We start from the raw sequence: 17,360 nt of genomic DNA on the forward strand, positions 1-17,360 counted from the left end.
ATGTCTACATACCTTTAGTACATAGTGGGGTTGAGTTGCTTTGTTGAGCTCAGTTCATTGTTAAAGCACCTTTAGTACATAGTGGGGTTGAGTTGCTTTGTTGAGCTCAGTTCATTGTTAGAGCACCTTTAGTACATAGTGGGGTTGAGTTGCTTTGTTGAGCTCAGTTCATTGTTAGAGCACCTTTAGTACATAGTGGGGTTGAGTTGCTTTGTTGAGCTCAGTTCATTGTTAAAGCACCTTTAGTACATAGTGGGGTTGAGTTGCTTTGTTGAGCTCAGTTCATTGTTAAAGCACCTTTAGTACATAGTGGGGTTGAGTTGCTTTGTTGAGCTCAGTTCATTGTTAAAGCACCTTTAGTACATAGTGGGGTTGAGTTGCTTTGTTGAGCTCAGTTCATTGTTAGAGCACCTTTAGTACATAGTGGGGTTGAGTTGCTTTGTTGAGCTCAGTTCATTGTTAGAGCACCTTTAGTACATAGTGGGGTTGAGTTGCTTTGTTGAGCTCAGTTCATTGTTAAAGCACCTTTAGTACATAGTGGGGTTGAGTTGCTTTGTTGAGCTCAGTTCATTGTTAGATCACCTTTAGTACATAGTGGGGTTGAGTTGCTTTGTTGAGCTCAGTTCATTGTTAGAGTGCTTGTTGTTTTCATACTTTCTCCTCTGTGCCAAAGAGATAAATCTGTGATATCAGTGTTTAGGAAAAAAGCCAACATTTAAAAAACCTTTTAAATGTTTATTTTGCTTTACTATAGAGTAGTGCCAACTCCTAGCTTGTCATTATCAAGTCAAACATGACACTTCCATAAAGAGTTGTCAAGAAAGCAGGAACAGACTGGCCATCAGGCTAGTCAACTCCTTCAGACAAAGTTAATTCATAAACAACAACAGTTTTCTTGATGAAGGAAAATGGGGATATGTTTAGGATCCAACTAATTATAATTGTGTTAATGAACGAATGAGCATTACTGTTCTAAATCTTTGTGATACGCCAAATACAACTACTGTATTGGCTACTAGGATTCTGAAATGAAAATGGTGTTTTGTCTCTGCTGTTATTCTACTGTATAGCCTGGTTGTTAGTGTTGTGTTATTAAATGATTTTAACAATACTAGTTACGTGGGTCTTATACGTGTGCACTTTCTGTACAAAGACGATTTTGCAGCAAAAAAATTAATACAAATGTTTAGATAAATAAAAACCCTTGAAATAGTAAATAATTTGTTCACTCCAAATTGGCCTGATATATGGGGTAAAAAACATAAAGTCAAAAATACAACAGAAAATATATATACAGTGTGTGCAAATGTAGCAAGTTATGGAGGTAAGGCAATAAATAGGCTATAGTGCAGAATAATTACAATAGTATTAACACTGGAATGCTAGATGTGCAAGAGATTATGTGCAAATAGAGATACTGGGGTGCAAAAGAGCAAAATAAATAACAATATAGGGATGAGGTAGTTGGGTGGGCTAATTTCAGATGGGCTGTGTACAGGTGCAGTGATCGGTAAGGTGCTCTGACAACTGATGCTTAAAGTTATTGAGGGAGTTAAGAGTCTCCAGCTTCAGAGATTTTTGCAATTCGTTCCAGTCATTGGCAGCAGAGAACTGGAAGGAATGGCGGCCAAAGGAGGTGTTGGCTTTGGGAATGACCAGTGAGATATACCTGCTGGAGCGCAGACTACGGGTGGGTGCTGCTATGGTGACCAATGAGCTAAGATAAGGCGGGGATTTGCCTAGCAGTGATTTATAGATGGCCTGGAGCCAGTGGGTTTGACGACGAACATGTAGTGAGGACCAGCCAACAAGAGCGTACAGGTCACAGTGGTGGGTAGTGTATGGGGCTTTGGAGACAAAACGGATGGCACTGTGATAGACTACATCCAATTTGCTGAGTAGAGTGTTGGAGGCTATTTTGTAAATGACATCGCCAAAGTCAAGGATCGGTAGGATAGTCAGTTTTACGAGGGCATGTTTGGCAGCATGAGTGAAGGAGGCTTTGTTGCGAAATAGGAAGCCGATTCTAGATTTAACTTTGGATTGGAGATTCTTTATGTGAGTCTGGAAGTTGAGTTTACAGTCTAACCAGACACCTAGGTATTTGTAGTTGTCCACATACTCTAGGTCAGACCCGTCGAGAGTGGTGATTCTAGTCGGGTGGGCGGGTGCCAGCAGCGTTCGATTGAAAAGCATGCATTTAGTTTTACTAGTGTTTAAGAGCAGTTGGAGGCTACTGAAGGATTGTTGTATGGCATTGAAGCTCGTTTGGAGGTTTGTTAACACAGTGTCCAATGAAGGGCCAGATGTATACAAAATGGTGTCGTCTGCGTAGAGGTGGATCTGAGAGTCACCAGCAGCAAGAGCGACATCATTGATATACATGGAGAAAAGTGTTGGCCCAAGAATTGAACCCTGTGGCACCCTCATAGAGACTGCCATAGGTCCAGACAACAGGCCCTCCGATTTGACACACTGAACTCTATCTGAGAAGTAGTTGGTGAACCAGGCGAGGCAGTCATTTGAGAAACCAAGGCTATTTAGTCTGCCAATAAGAATGCGGTGGTTGACAGAGTCGAAAGCCTTGGCCAGGTCGATGAAGACGGCTGCACAGTACTGTCTATTATCAATCGCGGTTATAATATCGTTTAGGACCTTGAGCGTGGCTGAAGTGCACCCGTGACCAGCTCGGAAACCGGATTGCATAGCGGAGAAGGTACGGTGGTATTCGAAATGGTCGGTGATCTGTTTGTTAACTTGGCTTTCAAATACTTTCGAAAGGCAGGACAGGATGGATATAGGTCTGTAGCAGTTTGGATCTAGAGTGTCACCCCCTTTGAAGAGGGGGATGACCGCGGCAGCTTTCCAATCTCTGGGGATCTCAGACATTATGAAAGAGAGGTTGAACAGACTAGTAATAGGGGTTGCGACAATTTCGGCGGCTAGTTTTAGAAAGAAAGGGTCCATATTGTCTAGCCCAGCTGATTTGTAGGGGTCCAGATTTTGCAGCGCTTTCAAAACATCAGCTGTCTGAATTTGTGTGAAGGAGAAGCGGGGGGGGGGCATGGGAAAGTTGCAGCAGAGGGTGCAGAGTTGGTGGCCGGGTTAGTGGTAGCCAGATGGAAAGCATGGCCAGCTGTAGCAAAATGCTTGTTGAAATTCTCGATTATTGTAGATTTATCGGTGGTGATAGTGTTTCCTAGCCTCAGTGCAGTGGGCAGCTGGGAGGAAGTGCTCTTATTCTCCATGGACTTTACAGTGTCCCAAAACTTTTTGGAGTTAGTGCTACAGGATGCAAATTTCTGTTTGAAAAAGTTAGCCTTTGCTTTCCTGACTGCTTGTGTATATTGGTTCCTTACTTCCCTGAAAAGTTGCATATCGCGGGGGCTATTTGATGCTAATGCTGTACGCCACAGGATGTTTTTGTGCTGGTCAAGGGCAGTCAAGTCTGAGGAGAACCAGGGGCTATATCGGTTCTTAGTTCTGTATTTTTTGAATGGGGCATGTTTATTTAAGATTGAGAGGAAATTACTTTTAAGGAACAACCAGGCATCCTCTACTGACGGAATGAGATCTATATCCATCCAGGATACCTGGGCCAGGTCAATTAGGAAGGCCTGCTCGCTAAAGTGTTTTAGGGAGCGTTTGACAGTGATGAGGGGTGGTCGTTTGACCGCGGACCCGTTACGGACGCAGGCAATAAGGCAGTGATCGCTGAGATCCTGGTTGAAGACAGCTGAGTTGTATTTAGAGGGTATGTTAGTCAGGATGATATCTATGAGGGTACCCATGTTTACGGATTTAGGGTTGTACCTGGTAGGTTCGTTGATAATTTGCGTGAGGTTGAGGGCATCTAGCTTGGATTGTAGGATGGCTGGGGTATTAAGCATATCCCAATTTAGGTCACCAAGCAGTACAAACTCTGAGGATAAATGGGGGGCAATCAATTCACATATGGTGTCCAGGGCACAGCTGGGGGCTGAGGGGGGTCTGTAGCAAGCGGCAACAGTGAGAGACTTATTTCTGGAAAGGTGGATTTTTAGAAGTAGAAGCTCAAACTGTTTGGGCACAGACCTGGATAGTATGATAGAGCTCTGCAGGCTATCTCTACAGTAGATTGCAACTCTAATGCAGAGGAACTTTTGTGAGACAGTCGTGGTTCCATAAAGTGTGTGTGTGTGACATTCCTACAGATTTGTGTGTGTGTGTGTTACACTCTAGACGTGACATTGTTTACGATGCTGACAGATGGATCTATAATGAGGTACAGAATACATATCTAGCTGCACAAACCACAGATGGATGTATAATGAGGTACAGAATATATATCTAGTTGAACCAACCACAGATGGATCTATAATGAGGTACAGAATACATATCTAGCTGAACCAACCACAGATGGATCTATAATGAGATACAGAATACATATCTAGCTGAACCAACCACAGATGGATCTATAATGAGGTACAGAATACATATCTAGCTGAACCAACCACAGATGGATCTATAATGAGGTACAGAATACATATCTAGCTGAACCAACCACAGATGGATCTATAATGAGGTACAGAATACATATCTAGCTGAACCAACCACATATGGATCTATAATGAGGTACAGAATACATATCTAGCTGAACCAACCACAGATGGATCTATAATGAGGTACAGCAGGTTTGGGACAGGGTTAGGGACAGGTTTGGGTTAGGGTTAGGGTTAGGGTTAGGTTTGAGCCAGCATGTGGACGGACATGAGTCTACGGTTTGAGGATATATCATTCATTCTCTGGCTGTATTGACCTGATTTAAACCCTATTTCTAGTCCTGCAAACAGAGAGAGAGAGAGAACAACATACATGGAAATGTGTTTAACACGGTTTAATGCAATTTCCTTTTACTAAAATTGTTTAGTCATGTTAATTTGTAGCTCTCTCTGTATGGCAGATTCTCAGTAGGTTTCCATAGTCCATTAACCTAACAGCCTGGAAGGAAGGGAGAGAGGGAGGGAGGGAGGGAGAGAGGGAGAGAGAGAGAGAGAGAGAGAGAGAGAGAGAGAGAGAGAGAGAGAGAGAGAGAGAGAGAGAGAGAGAGAGAGAGAGAGAGAGAGAGAGAGAGGGAGGTGTGTTTGGGTACTGTGGGATTCTTTAATCAGTTTGTCTAATTGGACAGTTCAGAGTCTATGTTTGTGAAAGAGAGTGGAGTGTGGAGACTGTAGAGGGGGAGACAGAGAGAGGAGTGAAGAGAGAGAGATAGAGACTGGAGACATTATCACCACCTACCACTAGAGGGCGACTAATACACCGTTTTGATAGTTTGTCATTCTTACGTTCATGGTAACTAAACGAACCCAGTAGAGTCCAGGATGTCCTGTGTCTTTCAGGAGTCTATTGAGTCTGTCATGAGAGGATGTGCTGTGGTGTTCAGGAGTCTATTGAGTCTGTCATGAGAGGATGTGCTGTGGTGTTCAGGAGTCTATTGAGTCTGCCATGAGAGGATGTGCTGTGGTGTTCAGGAGTCTGTTGAGTCTGCCATGAGAGGATGTGCTGTGGTGTTCAGGAGTCTATTGAGTCTGCCATGAGAGGATGTGCTGTGGTGTTCAGGAGTCTGTTGAGTCTGCTATGAGAGGATGTGCTGTGGTGTTCAGGAGTCTGTTGAGTCTGCCATGAGAGGATGTGCTGTGGTGTTCAGGAGTCTATTGAGTCTGCCATGAGAGGATGTGCTGTGGTGTTCAGGAGTCTGTTGAGTCTGCTATGAGAGGATGTGCTGTGGTGTTCAGGAGTCTATAGAGTCTGCCATGAGAGGATGTGCTGTGGTGTTCAGGTGTCTATTGAGTCTGCCATGAGAGGATGTGCTGTGGTGTTCAGGAGTCTATTGAGTCTGCCATGAGAGGATGTGCTGTGGTGTTCAGGAGTCTATTGAGTCTGCCATGAGAGGATGTGCTGTGGTGTTCAGGTGTATTTTGGAATGAATCTTGACTGCGTCATTGTGACATCACAGGCAGAGAGAGAGAGAGAGAGAGAGAGAGAGAGAGAGAGAGAGAGAGAGAGAGAGAGAGAGAGAGAGAGAGAGAGAGAGAGAGAGAGAGAGAGAGAGAGAGAGAGAGAGAGAGAGAGAGAGAGAGAGAGAGAGAGAGAGAGAGAGAGAGAGAGAGAGAGAGAGAGAGAGAAGACTGGATAACACTCCTCAAATGGCACCCTATATAGTGCACTACTACAGCCCTATTGGTCCTGGTCTAAAGTAGTGCACTATGGAGGGAATAGGGTGCCATTTGGGATGGAACCTCAGACTTGCATCACTGGTCCTGGACACTGCAAGTTGTTCATACCGTATTGTTTTTAATGATTAACCTTGTCCTGCAGTGGCCTAAATCAGGGTCACACAGTGTTTCTTGGTATTCTTAAACAAATCTACTTTGAAACAAAAGTACACACCTCTCACACATGGTTATGGGCTTAATAAAAAGAAGACACCTGGACCATGTCAGATACAGAGTAGAAATGTATTACATTTTGAGTCTACATCCCAATATTACACTTTATATACATGACAGAATGAAATATAACAAAACCGTTTATTAATGATGAAATGATTAAAAATATAAATGCCATTCCATCCATGAGACCTCTAGCAGTAGCTACACAGCCATGTTGGAAACCCATGGCTTTTCTCCTAAACAGGTTCAACTGGTTTTCTGATTATTCTGACATGGGGTCAATGTCACTAGACTTTAGCAGATGTTAAATTAATCAGTAACAAAAATTACACAAAGTCAGTTGACATTGGGGAGGTGAATAAACTTTTCCCAAGGTTTCTTTCTCAGCACAAAGGAAAATCTCAATGATTTGACATGTTCTGTTTTTGAATTCAGACTGCAAGGTAAGGATCCTACCAGGGATTATTTATGTATGATGTAGGTAGAATGTATACATTGGGATAGTAGTAAGGATCCTACCAGGGATTATTTATGTATGATGTTGGTAGAATGTATACATTGGGATGGTAGTAAGGATCCTACCAGGGATTATTTATGTATAATGTTGGTAGAATGTATACATTGGGATAGTAGTAAGGATCCTACCAGGGATTATTTATGTATGATGTTGGTAGAATGGATACATTGGGATAGTAGTAAGAGGCCGGTGGGTAAATGACTAAGATTCAAGCCTCCTGTCAATTAGGGAGATTTGTTTCTTTATTGTGTGTTTAGTTGTACCTTTACCTTCCTGTAGTTGGCCATTTGGAAGGATTCTAAATTGAGGAATGGTCTAAGATCACTCCTAATGTGTTCTCCAACTCATAAAACATTTTAGAAAAAGGCTCAGTGCCGTTATCCTCGCAAGGGAGGTATTGAAGGGGGGGGTCAATTTTGACCCCGACCTTTTTGAGAAAAGAAAGTATTACTTGTTAAACAAAATCTCTTTCTCTGAGCAAACGTATTAGTATAAAATAATTGAATCTACCATTGTTTTGAGCATTCAATATAGCTCAGTATTTGAATGATATATTTTATACAGTCATTTTTACTCATCTTTATCAAGGGAGTCAATAATTTGGGACCCCATTGTATACTTCAAAGTTAGAGATATGTTGGAACTGGATCCATCATTATTGTATTATTATTATGATCATTATTAATATTATTATTATTATTATTATTAGTTCCACTACATGGAGAAAAGGTTAAAAATATCAGTCATGACTACATGTTGATGTGATTGCATTAAATCTCCTGACTGTTCGGACGTATCTCTTAGTAAATGTTGTATTTCTAAGAGATAATGAATAAAATAGAACAATTGACATTCAATAATTAGTTGTCACTGTGTTCACCACAACCAACATGCTGCATCTCTGTTTAGGGGTCAGTGGTCTAAAATGAGTCTCTCTGGGGAGAGAGAGGAGGGGGGCCCTGCCTCTAAAATGAGTCTCTCTGGGGAGAGAGAGGAGGGGGGCCCTGCCTCTAAAATGAGTCTCTCTGGGGAGAGAGAGGAGGGGGGCCCTGCCTCTAAAATGAGTCTCTCTGGGGGACATGACACCAAAGCTAATAGGTGAGATGACAATTTTGTTTAAGAATTTATAAGGAGTTTATTTCTAAAACGTTATTCCCACAATTGTTTCACGTTTGTTATTTTACATCAGAAATGATTGCTTATGGGTACCTTCATGTGCGTGTAAAATATTGTTGTTCTAAGATTTTAATTAATAGATTTTTGTGTATACATTTTTGTTTAGCAAAACGCTATATAGCTGGAATGAAATGTTTGTATCCTGTATATTTGACTGTGATATGTGGATGTCTCACCAGCACACACACACACACACAAACACACACACACACACAAACACACACACACACACACACACACACACACACACACACACATCTTTATCATCATACACACACATCTATAGAAGTTCTGCATGACACAATCATTGATCCTACTCTTAGTTATTGTCTAATATGTTGTCATGCAGAACCTTATTGTTTTTACTAATTCTGATCGTTGTTACAAGCGGAATTTTGACAATACTATCGTCAAATCAACACACTCTTCACTCCTGTTTTAACCAAAAAGGTTATATCACTTGCTTAATATATCGAACCACTAAAAGTTCTATATAGAAAACTTTTATAGGGTTCTTTGATCAGAACTGCTGGGGATTTGGAAAGCCATAGTCAGTCAATCAACAACAGAATAATACTCTTACGAAAAATATGTATCTTTAACTTACAGTCTGTGGATACTATGCGACTAGAAAGGTTAAAAATGCATGTATGACATCACAGCACAGTTGAAAAAAACATGGCAGGTGGAAATCAAAAGAGGATGTTCTACGGAGATAGGTGGGCGGGGCTGAGAGTAGCAGAGGGGTGGGATTAAAAAAGATCAAGATCGGTAATAGTCATTACTGTAAACACTATACATGTCTGAGTCCTATCTATCCAAAATGTAATGTGTATAAGAAATTATTATTATTATTATTACTATTATTAGTATTATTATTAGTATTATTATTATTATATATAAAAAAGTAATTACTGTGTATAAAAGTATTGTATGGGGGGTAGAATTGATCTTCGTTATATGCAAACACACTGGTGGCCAGGGAGGCATCTCTTTGTTTGAACGATGGCCCACGTATGCTCCGTCCTTAACCCCTCCAAACAGCAGACCTCACACATACATTTGAGACCAGCACAGGTTCAAGCTGCAGTGCAACACCCCTGGATAAAGAGCATGTTGTTGGGTTAAGGGCCTTGCTCAAGGGCCCAACAAAAGGTGAATGTTTTGAGGACGTGAACACAACAGCCCTACAGTGATCAGATCAATTGCGCCCCTTCTTTCCAGCGCCTGGCCCGGGATTCAAACTGGACACTTTTCGGCCACAGGTCCAACACCTGCCACAGCTCCAACTCATTTGCCAAACTGAGCAAAACATAGATAGTGTGTTAAAAGTCATGGAATGATTAACTAGGCTATTGAATCACCAACACTTATTATACATCATTATTATACAGAAATCATTGTCAAAAGCTGAAGAGATACTGTTCCATGTAGTTCTATATTATTATGGATTGATCAAATAGAAATATAGAAATATTTTTTAAACTACTCCAAAACAATTACATGTGCCGCAGGAACCACTGACTCGCTGCATTATTCTATAGTATTATCAAGACACCTGCTGTTAATTCTTAACTGGTTAGGACAGCTCATGAGGTGTCCTAAATATCTACCGACTAGGTGGGACTAGAGGCTTCATGCATAGCTTTAATTTATACCCATAAGAGTAGAAGTCTTTCTTCTCAGCACTTATACGACCAATTTTCTACTCTGAGATACATTTTAGTCATTTAGCAGACGCTCTTATCCAGAGCGACTTACAGTTAGTGAATACAATTTTTTTATTTTTTTATACTGGCCCCCCCTGGGAATCAAACCCACAACCCTGGCGTTGCAAACGCCATGCTCTATCAACTGAGCTACATCCCTGCCGGCCATTCCCTCCCCTACCCTGGACGACGCTGGGCCAATTGTGCGCCACCCATGAGTCTCCCGGTCGCGGCTGGCTACGACAGAGCCTGGATTCGAACCAGGATCTCTAGTGGCACAGTTAGCACTGCGATGCAGTGCCTTAGACCACTGCGCCACTCAGGAGTACAAAAAAACTTTGAATGTTTGTTTTAGGTCTGCTTCATATGCATTCCCTGAATACTTACTTACTGAATACTTTTTTACATCAGCAGTTGTCACAAAGTGTTTATATAGAAACCAGTCTAAAACCACAAACAGAAAATGCAAAAAAAACATTTGTCTCTCTGAAATGAAGCCATTAAGTGATCGATTTTAAACAACGTCATTGAACAACACCATGCCATGATTAGCTAGTGAGAAAACACAGCCATTTATTTGATAATTTCTTTAAACAATAGAAGCTAATTTACAAACATTTCTGAATACGGATATATAGCGTTTTGGAATGAAACTCTTGTTATGTTTCCAAATCTGAGCTCAGAGTAGATGAGAGACGTAATGTTTGTCTCTGTTGTGTTGAAGTCCAATCAAGCAGGAGAGACCAGTCTCCCCTGTACCCAGCTGTGTGTCCATGAAGAGTGACTGGTCTATGGGTCGTTTTATAGAGTTTAGAGAGGGAGCCTTTTCTACTGAACAAAGGTAAGAAGAACTCATGGGTCATGGTCAGTGAGTTAAACAACACTGCCTCTAGTCATTTCTCCTCTCCCATTTTCCCATTTATTTTTGTTGTTTTCATAATCCATAGGCTAAACCTTTTTTCCATTGTCATAGTCCTGAAACAATATTAAACAAACACTACATTCCCTCCCTGTGTGTGTGTGTGTGTGTGTGTGTGTGTGTGTGTGTGTGTGTGTGTGTGTGTGTGTGTGTGTGTGTTTGTGTGTGTGTGTGTGTGTGTGTGTGTGTGTGTCTGTCAGTGAGTGTGTGTGCACTCCCTGGATGATGAGATGTAATCTCTATCCTGATTGACTAGTCACTGTTACCCCTACCTACATGTACATATTACCTCAACTACCTGGTACCCCTGCACATTGACTCAGTACTGGTACTCCTTGTATATAGTCTAGTTATTAACTCAACTACCTGGTACCCTGTACATTGACTCAGTACTGGTACTCCTTGTATATAGTCTAGTTCTTACCTCAACTACCTGGTACCCCTTCACATTGACTCAGTACTGGTACTCCTTGTATATAGTCTAGTTATTAACTCAACTACCTGGTAACCTGCACATTGACTCAGTACTCCTTATAGCCTCATTATTGTTATTTTATTATGTTACTATTTCCTTTTTTTATTTAGCTAATTTTTTATACTTTTTAACTCTGCATTGTTGGGAAAGGGCTCGTAAGTAAGCATTTCACGGTAAAGTGTACCACTGTTGTATTCGGCGCATGTGACATACAATTTCATTTAATTTAATTTGAAGGTCATGCGTAAAAACATGTCATCAGGTCGAGCAGTCGTCTCACGCCGAACGGTCGTCTCACGCCGAACTGCGCATGTGCAGGCCGTCAAATCAAAGGCACTCCTTCCATATAAAGTTGTTTTTGACTAACATGAAAACGTGTCAGTTTGTCACTTTCACGAGGTTGAAGTAATAATGTGTTCAACTACTAAAGACAGAACATTTATAAAATGAACAAATCAATCAATCCAAATTAGATTTGTCACATGCTCCTAATTACTGTGAAATGCTTACTTACGAGCCCTTAACCAACAATGCTGAGTTATTTTTTTTTTTACTAACAACTAAGGAAGTCATTTTTACTTCTTTGTTTTCTCAAACCCTAAACCCTGGCCTGGTCTGCTTCATATGCGTACCACAATTATATATTTTTTTACATCAGCAGTTGTCACAAAGTGCTTATATAGAAACCCAGTCTAAAACCCCAAAGAGCAAGCAATGCAGATGTAGAAGCACGGTGGCTAGGAAAAACTCCCTAGAAAGGCAGGAACCTAGGAAGAAACCTAGAGAGGAACCAGGCTCTGAGGGGTGGCCAGTCCTCTTCTGGCTGTGCTGGGGGGAGATTATAACAGTACATGGCCATTAAGGCCAGATCGTTCTTCAAGATGTTCAAATGTGCATAGATGACCAGCAGGGTCAAATAATAATCACTGTGGTTATAGAGGTTGCAACAGGTCAGCACCTCAGGAGTAAATGTCAGTTGGCTTATCGTAGCCGAGCATTCAGAGGTCGAGACAGCAGGAGTGGTAGAGCGAGAGAGAGGGTCGAAACAGCAGGTTTGGGACAAGGTTGCACGTCCGTTGAACAGGTCAGAGTTCCATATCCGCAGGCAGACCAGCAGAAACTGGATCAGTCACGTCCGGTGGAGCATGTATCGACACTGATAGGATCGAAAGAAGGGGAGCGCAGCTCTCGGATCAATTTTGTCCATTCAAATCTTTCCATAACATTAGAATTATTTCACAATACTGACCACGGATCAGCTTCTAGAAAGATATTACTACCTACGGCTGCAAATATTGAGGTAGTTTATTCTAATGCTTACCCAATAAAAATGTACTAAATCACAGATTTGGCACATCATTGTTCACATGTTAGGCTACACATCATGAAATATATTGAGACAAATTACAGACAGTAGCCTACAAGTAGCAAAATATAACTAAATATATTGAACATGGAATATATTTCAATATGATTGAAATAGGCCTATAGCCTACTGTTTAAATTTTTATGCAGTTATCTCGGTTTTCATTTGAAGCATAATTTGTGTACTTCCCTTGTTTGAATCAATTGCAAAGAGATTGGCAACTTAGTATTTGAAGTCAACTTTGTTCTGAATTTATCGGTGGTCAAAAAGAGACGGATAAACCATGTGATTCTATGTTTAGCAGAGATCTTCTGTGTATAAAGTGACGCGGGAGGGCAAAAAAGCAGTTCTACAAGTGGTCTGAGGCAGGTGTTAGAATATGAGCGTTTTCAAGTGCAACGTTAATAACGATGGTTTGGGGAAACAGCTCAGAGATTTAACAATGCTCCTACAAAGGTTCTAATGATGAACTTGGCCTTAAGATGCTTTTGGGATACCAGGCCCTGGACAAAAACATCTGCTAAATGACTAAAATATCAAATGTAAATGTTTTACATACAAATCTCATATTACTGTATTGAATTATTATTTATAATATTTACATATTGATGTCACAAGTGTATCATTTGTACAGTTCTTTATTAAAAATGTAGTTATTTGTTACAATTAACTCTGTAAAACCTAGCAGTACTACTTATTTCTCTGAGAGTGAGGCAGATATATAGCATTTTGCAAAAAAACATTTGTCTCTCTGAAATGAAGCCATTAAGTGATTGATTTTAATCAAACACATGCCTGTCATTGAACAACACCTTGCCATGATTAGCTAGTGAAAAAACACAACCATTTATTTGATAATTTCTTTAAACAATAGAAGCTAATTTACGAACATTTCTGAAAATGGATATATAGCGTTTTGTAATGAAACTCTTCTTATGTTTCCCCATCTGAGCTCAGAGTAGATGTGAGACGTAATGTTTGTCTCTGTTGTGTTGAAGCCCAATCAAGCAGGAGAGACCAGCCTCCCCTGTACCCAGCTGTGTGTCCATGAAGAGTGACTGGTCTATGGGTCGTTTTATAGAGTTTAGAGAGGGAGACTTTTCTACTGAACAAAGGTAAGAAGAACTCATGGGTCATGGTCAGAGAGTTAAACAACACTGTCTCTAGTCATTTCTCCTCTCCATTTTACCATTTCTTTTTGTTGTTTTCATAATCCATAGGCTAATACTTTTTTCCATTTTCATAGTCCTAAAACAATATTAAACAAACACAACATTCCCTCCCTGTGTGTGTGTGTGTGTGTGTGTGTGTGTGTGTGTGTGTGTGTGTGTGTGTGTGTGTGTGTGTGTGTGTGTGTGTGTGTGTGTGTGTGTGTGTGTGTGTGTGTGTGTGTGTGTGTGTGTGTGTGCACTCCCTGGATGAGGATATGTAATCTCATGTTTTGTCCACAGAAACCAACAGGAGAGATCAGAGTCAGAGATTATCAGTGGTCAGTCTTCCCAGAGTCATCAAACAGACCTGGCCTCCATATTCAGTGTATGTGGTCAAGTAAAGTTGATCTGTCAATCATTCATTAATATGTTAATGAGAAAGCATTTATTCTCTTGCTTAACTTATTTACTTGATTTATTTCAGTTGCTTGAAGAGAATATTATGACATTTGTGAAGAACGAGCTGAAGATGTTCAAGAGGATTCTTAGTCCAGAACTCCCAGAAGGCTTTGAGAGTCAGAAGCAGGATAAGGAAGTGGTGGATGCTGAAGATGAGAAGCAGGAGAGCAGTGCCAGAGAGGGGGCTCTGAAGATCACACTGCACGTCCTGAGGAAAATGAACCAGAAGGAGCTTGCCGACACACTGGAGAAAAGTAAGAGTTGTCTGCCTCATGTTGAATGCTGTTTTAGAACATTTAAAAGCTGTAGCTAAAGTACAGCTAAAGTAGCTGTGTAACTCAATGATATTGTAGCAGCCTTAACACAACACCTAGTGACCTCATCAAGTAGCAGCAGGGATGTGTTGTGGTGATTAATTTAGACAGAGAGAAGAGGAGAGACAGAGGAGAGAGAGAGAGAGAACATTATTAATGCCATCAATAATACCAATAATGATATAAATCAGTCACACCAGTGTGTAATGCATTATGAAAACATTTACACATTTATACAGACAAGAGAATAAATTATTATAATTTAAACTTTATAAGACAGTCTTACAATACTATAGGCATTAAAACAACATCCTCTGTGTTGTTTCTAGATTCAGATGAGCGTGCTGTGATTCTTCAACGTGAACTCAAATCTAATCTAAAGAAGAAGTTTCAATGTGTATTTGAGGGGATCGCTAAACAAGGAAACCAAACACTTCTCAATAAGATCTACACAGAGCTCTACATCACAGAGGGTGGAACAGGAGAGGTCAATAATGAACATGAGCTGAGACAGATTGAGACAATAACCAGGAAACAAGCAAGACCAGAGACGGCAATCAAATGTAACGACATCTTCAAACCCTTAACTGGACAAGACAAACTCATCAGAACTGTGCTGACAAAGGGAGTCGCTGGCATTGGAAAAACAGTCTCTGTGCAGAAGTTCATTCTGGACTGGGCTGAAGGAAAAGCTAATCAGGATGTCCAATTTGTATTTTCATTCCCTTTTCGGGAGCTGAATTTGATGAAAGGTGAAAACCTCACTTTGATTCAACTTCTTAATCATTTCTCAAAGGAAACCAAAGAATCAAGAATCTCCAACTACGACAAGTACAAAGTTCTGTTCATCTTTGATGGTCTGGATGAGTGCCGACTGTCCCTAGACTTCCAGAAGAACAAGATCTGTTGTGACGTCACAAAGTCAACCTCAGTGGATGTTCTGCTGACAAATCTCATCAAGGGAAATATGCTTCCCTCTGCTCTCCTCTGGATAACTACCCGACCTTCAGCAGCCAATAAGATCCCTTCAGGGTGTGTTGACCAGGTGACAGAGGTACGAGGGTTCAATGACCCACAGAAGGAGGAGTACTTCAGGAAGAGATTCAGTGATCAGGACCTGGCCAGCAGAATCATCTCACACATAAAGACATCAAGGAGCCTCCACATCATGTGCCACATTCCAGTCTTCTGTTGGATTTCTGCAATAGTCCTTGAACACATGCTGAAACATAAGAGAGAAGAGATGCCCAAGACTCTGACTGAGATGTACTCACACCTTGTGGTGTTTCATACCAAACAGAAGAATGAAAAGTATATTGGGAAAGAAGAGACAGGTCCACACTGGAATAAAGAGAGTATTCTGTCACTGGGAAAACTGGCTTTTCAACAACTTGTGAATGGCAATCTGATTTTCTATGAAAAAGACCTGAAAAAGGCTGGCATTGATGTCAATGAAGCCTCAGTGTACTCAGGATTGTGCACACAGCTCTTTAAAGAGGAATGTGGGCTGTACCAGGACAAGGTGTACTGCTTTGTGCATCTGAGCATTCAGGAGTTTCTGGCTGCTGTATATGTGTTCCTCTCATTCATCAACAAAAATGAGAATCTAATGGCGGATCAGCAATCAACGTCCAGGAACTTTTCTGTGAGGATCAGACACATGGGTAAAGTTACTGTCTACAAGAGTGCTGTGGATAAAGCCTTACAAAGTGAGACAGGAAACCTGGACCTGTTCCTCCGCTTCCTTCTGGGCCTCTCACTGAAGTCCAATCAGAAGCACTTACGAGGTCTACTGACAAAGACAAGAAGCAGCTCACAGAGCCATGAAGAAACAGTCAAGTACATCAAGGAGAAGATCAGGATGAATCCCTCTCCAGAGAGGTGCATCAATCTGTTCCACTGTCTGAATGAGCTGAATGACCATTCTCTAGTGGAGGAGATCCAAAGCTACCTGAGATCAGGAAGTCTCTCAGAAGAAGAACTGTCACCTGCACAGTGGTCAGCTCTGGTCTTTGTGTTGCTGACTTCAGAAAAGGAGCTGGATGTGTTTGACCTGAAGAAATACTTCAGATCAGAGGAAGGTCTTCTGAGGCTGCTGCCAGTGGTCAAAGCCTCCAGAGCTGCTCTGTGAGTACATACAATGACATTGAAGTACTAATCATCAGGAAGAAATATTAAGTTTAGAGAAAAATATGTATGTAATAACATATTGAATCACTGCATTGATGTTCACATTTGTATAACAATATGACCATAACATTCTAGGAGACAGAAGATGAATCTATATGTTGTTTGAGAGAATAAACCAAATGCATCTGCAATTGTCCCGAGTGGCTCAGTGGTCTAAGGCACTTCGTCGCAGTGCTAGCTGTGCCACTAGAGATCCTGGTTCGAATCCAGGCTCTGCTGTAGCCGGCTGCAACCGGGAGACCAATGGGGCGGCGCACAATTGGCCCAGCGTCGTCCAGGGTAGGGGAGGGAATGGCAGGCAGGGAGGTAGCTCAGTTGGTAGAGCGTGGCGTTTGCAACGCCAGTGTTGTGGGTTTGATTCCCACGGGGGGCCAGTATGAAAAAAATAATAATGTATGCACTAACTGTAAGTTGCTCTGGATAAGAGCGTCTGCTAAATATTGTTAAATGTAACTTGTCCTTCTACACTACTGGTGATAAATTAACAGTGTGTTTGTGAAATCATGATGATCTCTCTGTCAGGCTGTCAGGCTGTGAAGTCACAGAGAAAGGCTGTGCTTCTCTGGTCTCAGTTCTGAGGTCAAACCCCTCACACCTGAGAGAGCTGGACCTGAGTAACAATGACCTGAAGGATTCAGGAGTGAAGCTGCTCT

At 41.3% G+C, this 17,360-nt stretch overlaps 2 protein-coding genes across 2 annotated transcripts in view; both read left to right on the forward strand.

Annotated features, from left to right (window-relative positions):
- Positions 1-7,873: 7,873 nt before the first annotated feature.
- Positions 7,874-17,360, forward strand: part of LOC311114990 (NLR family CARD domain-containing protein 3-like) — a gene marked incomplete at its 5' end in the record, with an annotated part of 126,348 nt that continues 116,861 nt past the window's right edge. Inside the window, 3 exons of the mRNA XM_084190216.1 lie at positions 7,874-8,046; positions 10,558-10,674; positions 13,592-13,708. Of these exons, the coding sequence (XP_084046342.1) occupies positions 7,874-8,046; positions 10,558-10,674; positions 13,592-13,708 (407 nt within the window). The remainder of the gene's footprint in view (positions 8,047-10,557; positions 10,675-13,591; positions 13,709-17,360) is intronic.
- Positions 14,274-17,360, forward strand: part of LOC311114987 (NLR family CARD domain-containing protein 3-like) — a gene marked incomplete at its 5' end in the record, with an annotated part of 9,444 nt that continues 6,357 nt past the window's right edge. The window contains 3 exons of the mRNA XM_084190213.1: positions 14,274-14,457; positions 14,847-16,644; positions 17,230-17,360. The exon at positions 17,230-17,360 is cut by the window's right edge and continues 43 nt beyond it. Coding sequence (XP_084046339.1) covers positions 14,274-14,457; positions 14,847-16,644; positions 17,230-17,360 — 2,113 coding nt within the window. The remainder of the gene's footprint in view (positions 14,458-14,846; positions 16,645-17,229) is intronic.

This window comes from Coregonus lavaretus, assembly GCF_964263955.1.
Source record: "Coregonus lavaretus genome assembly, contig: HAP1_SCAFFOLD_824, whole genome shotgun sequence".
Taxonomy (NCBI): Eukaryota; Metazoa; Chordata; class Actinopteri; order Salmoniformes; family Salmonidae; genus Coregonus; species Coregonus lavaretus.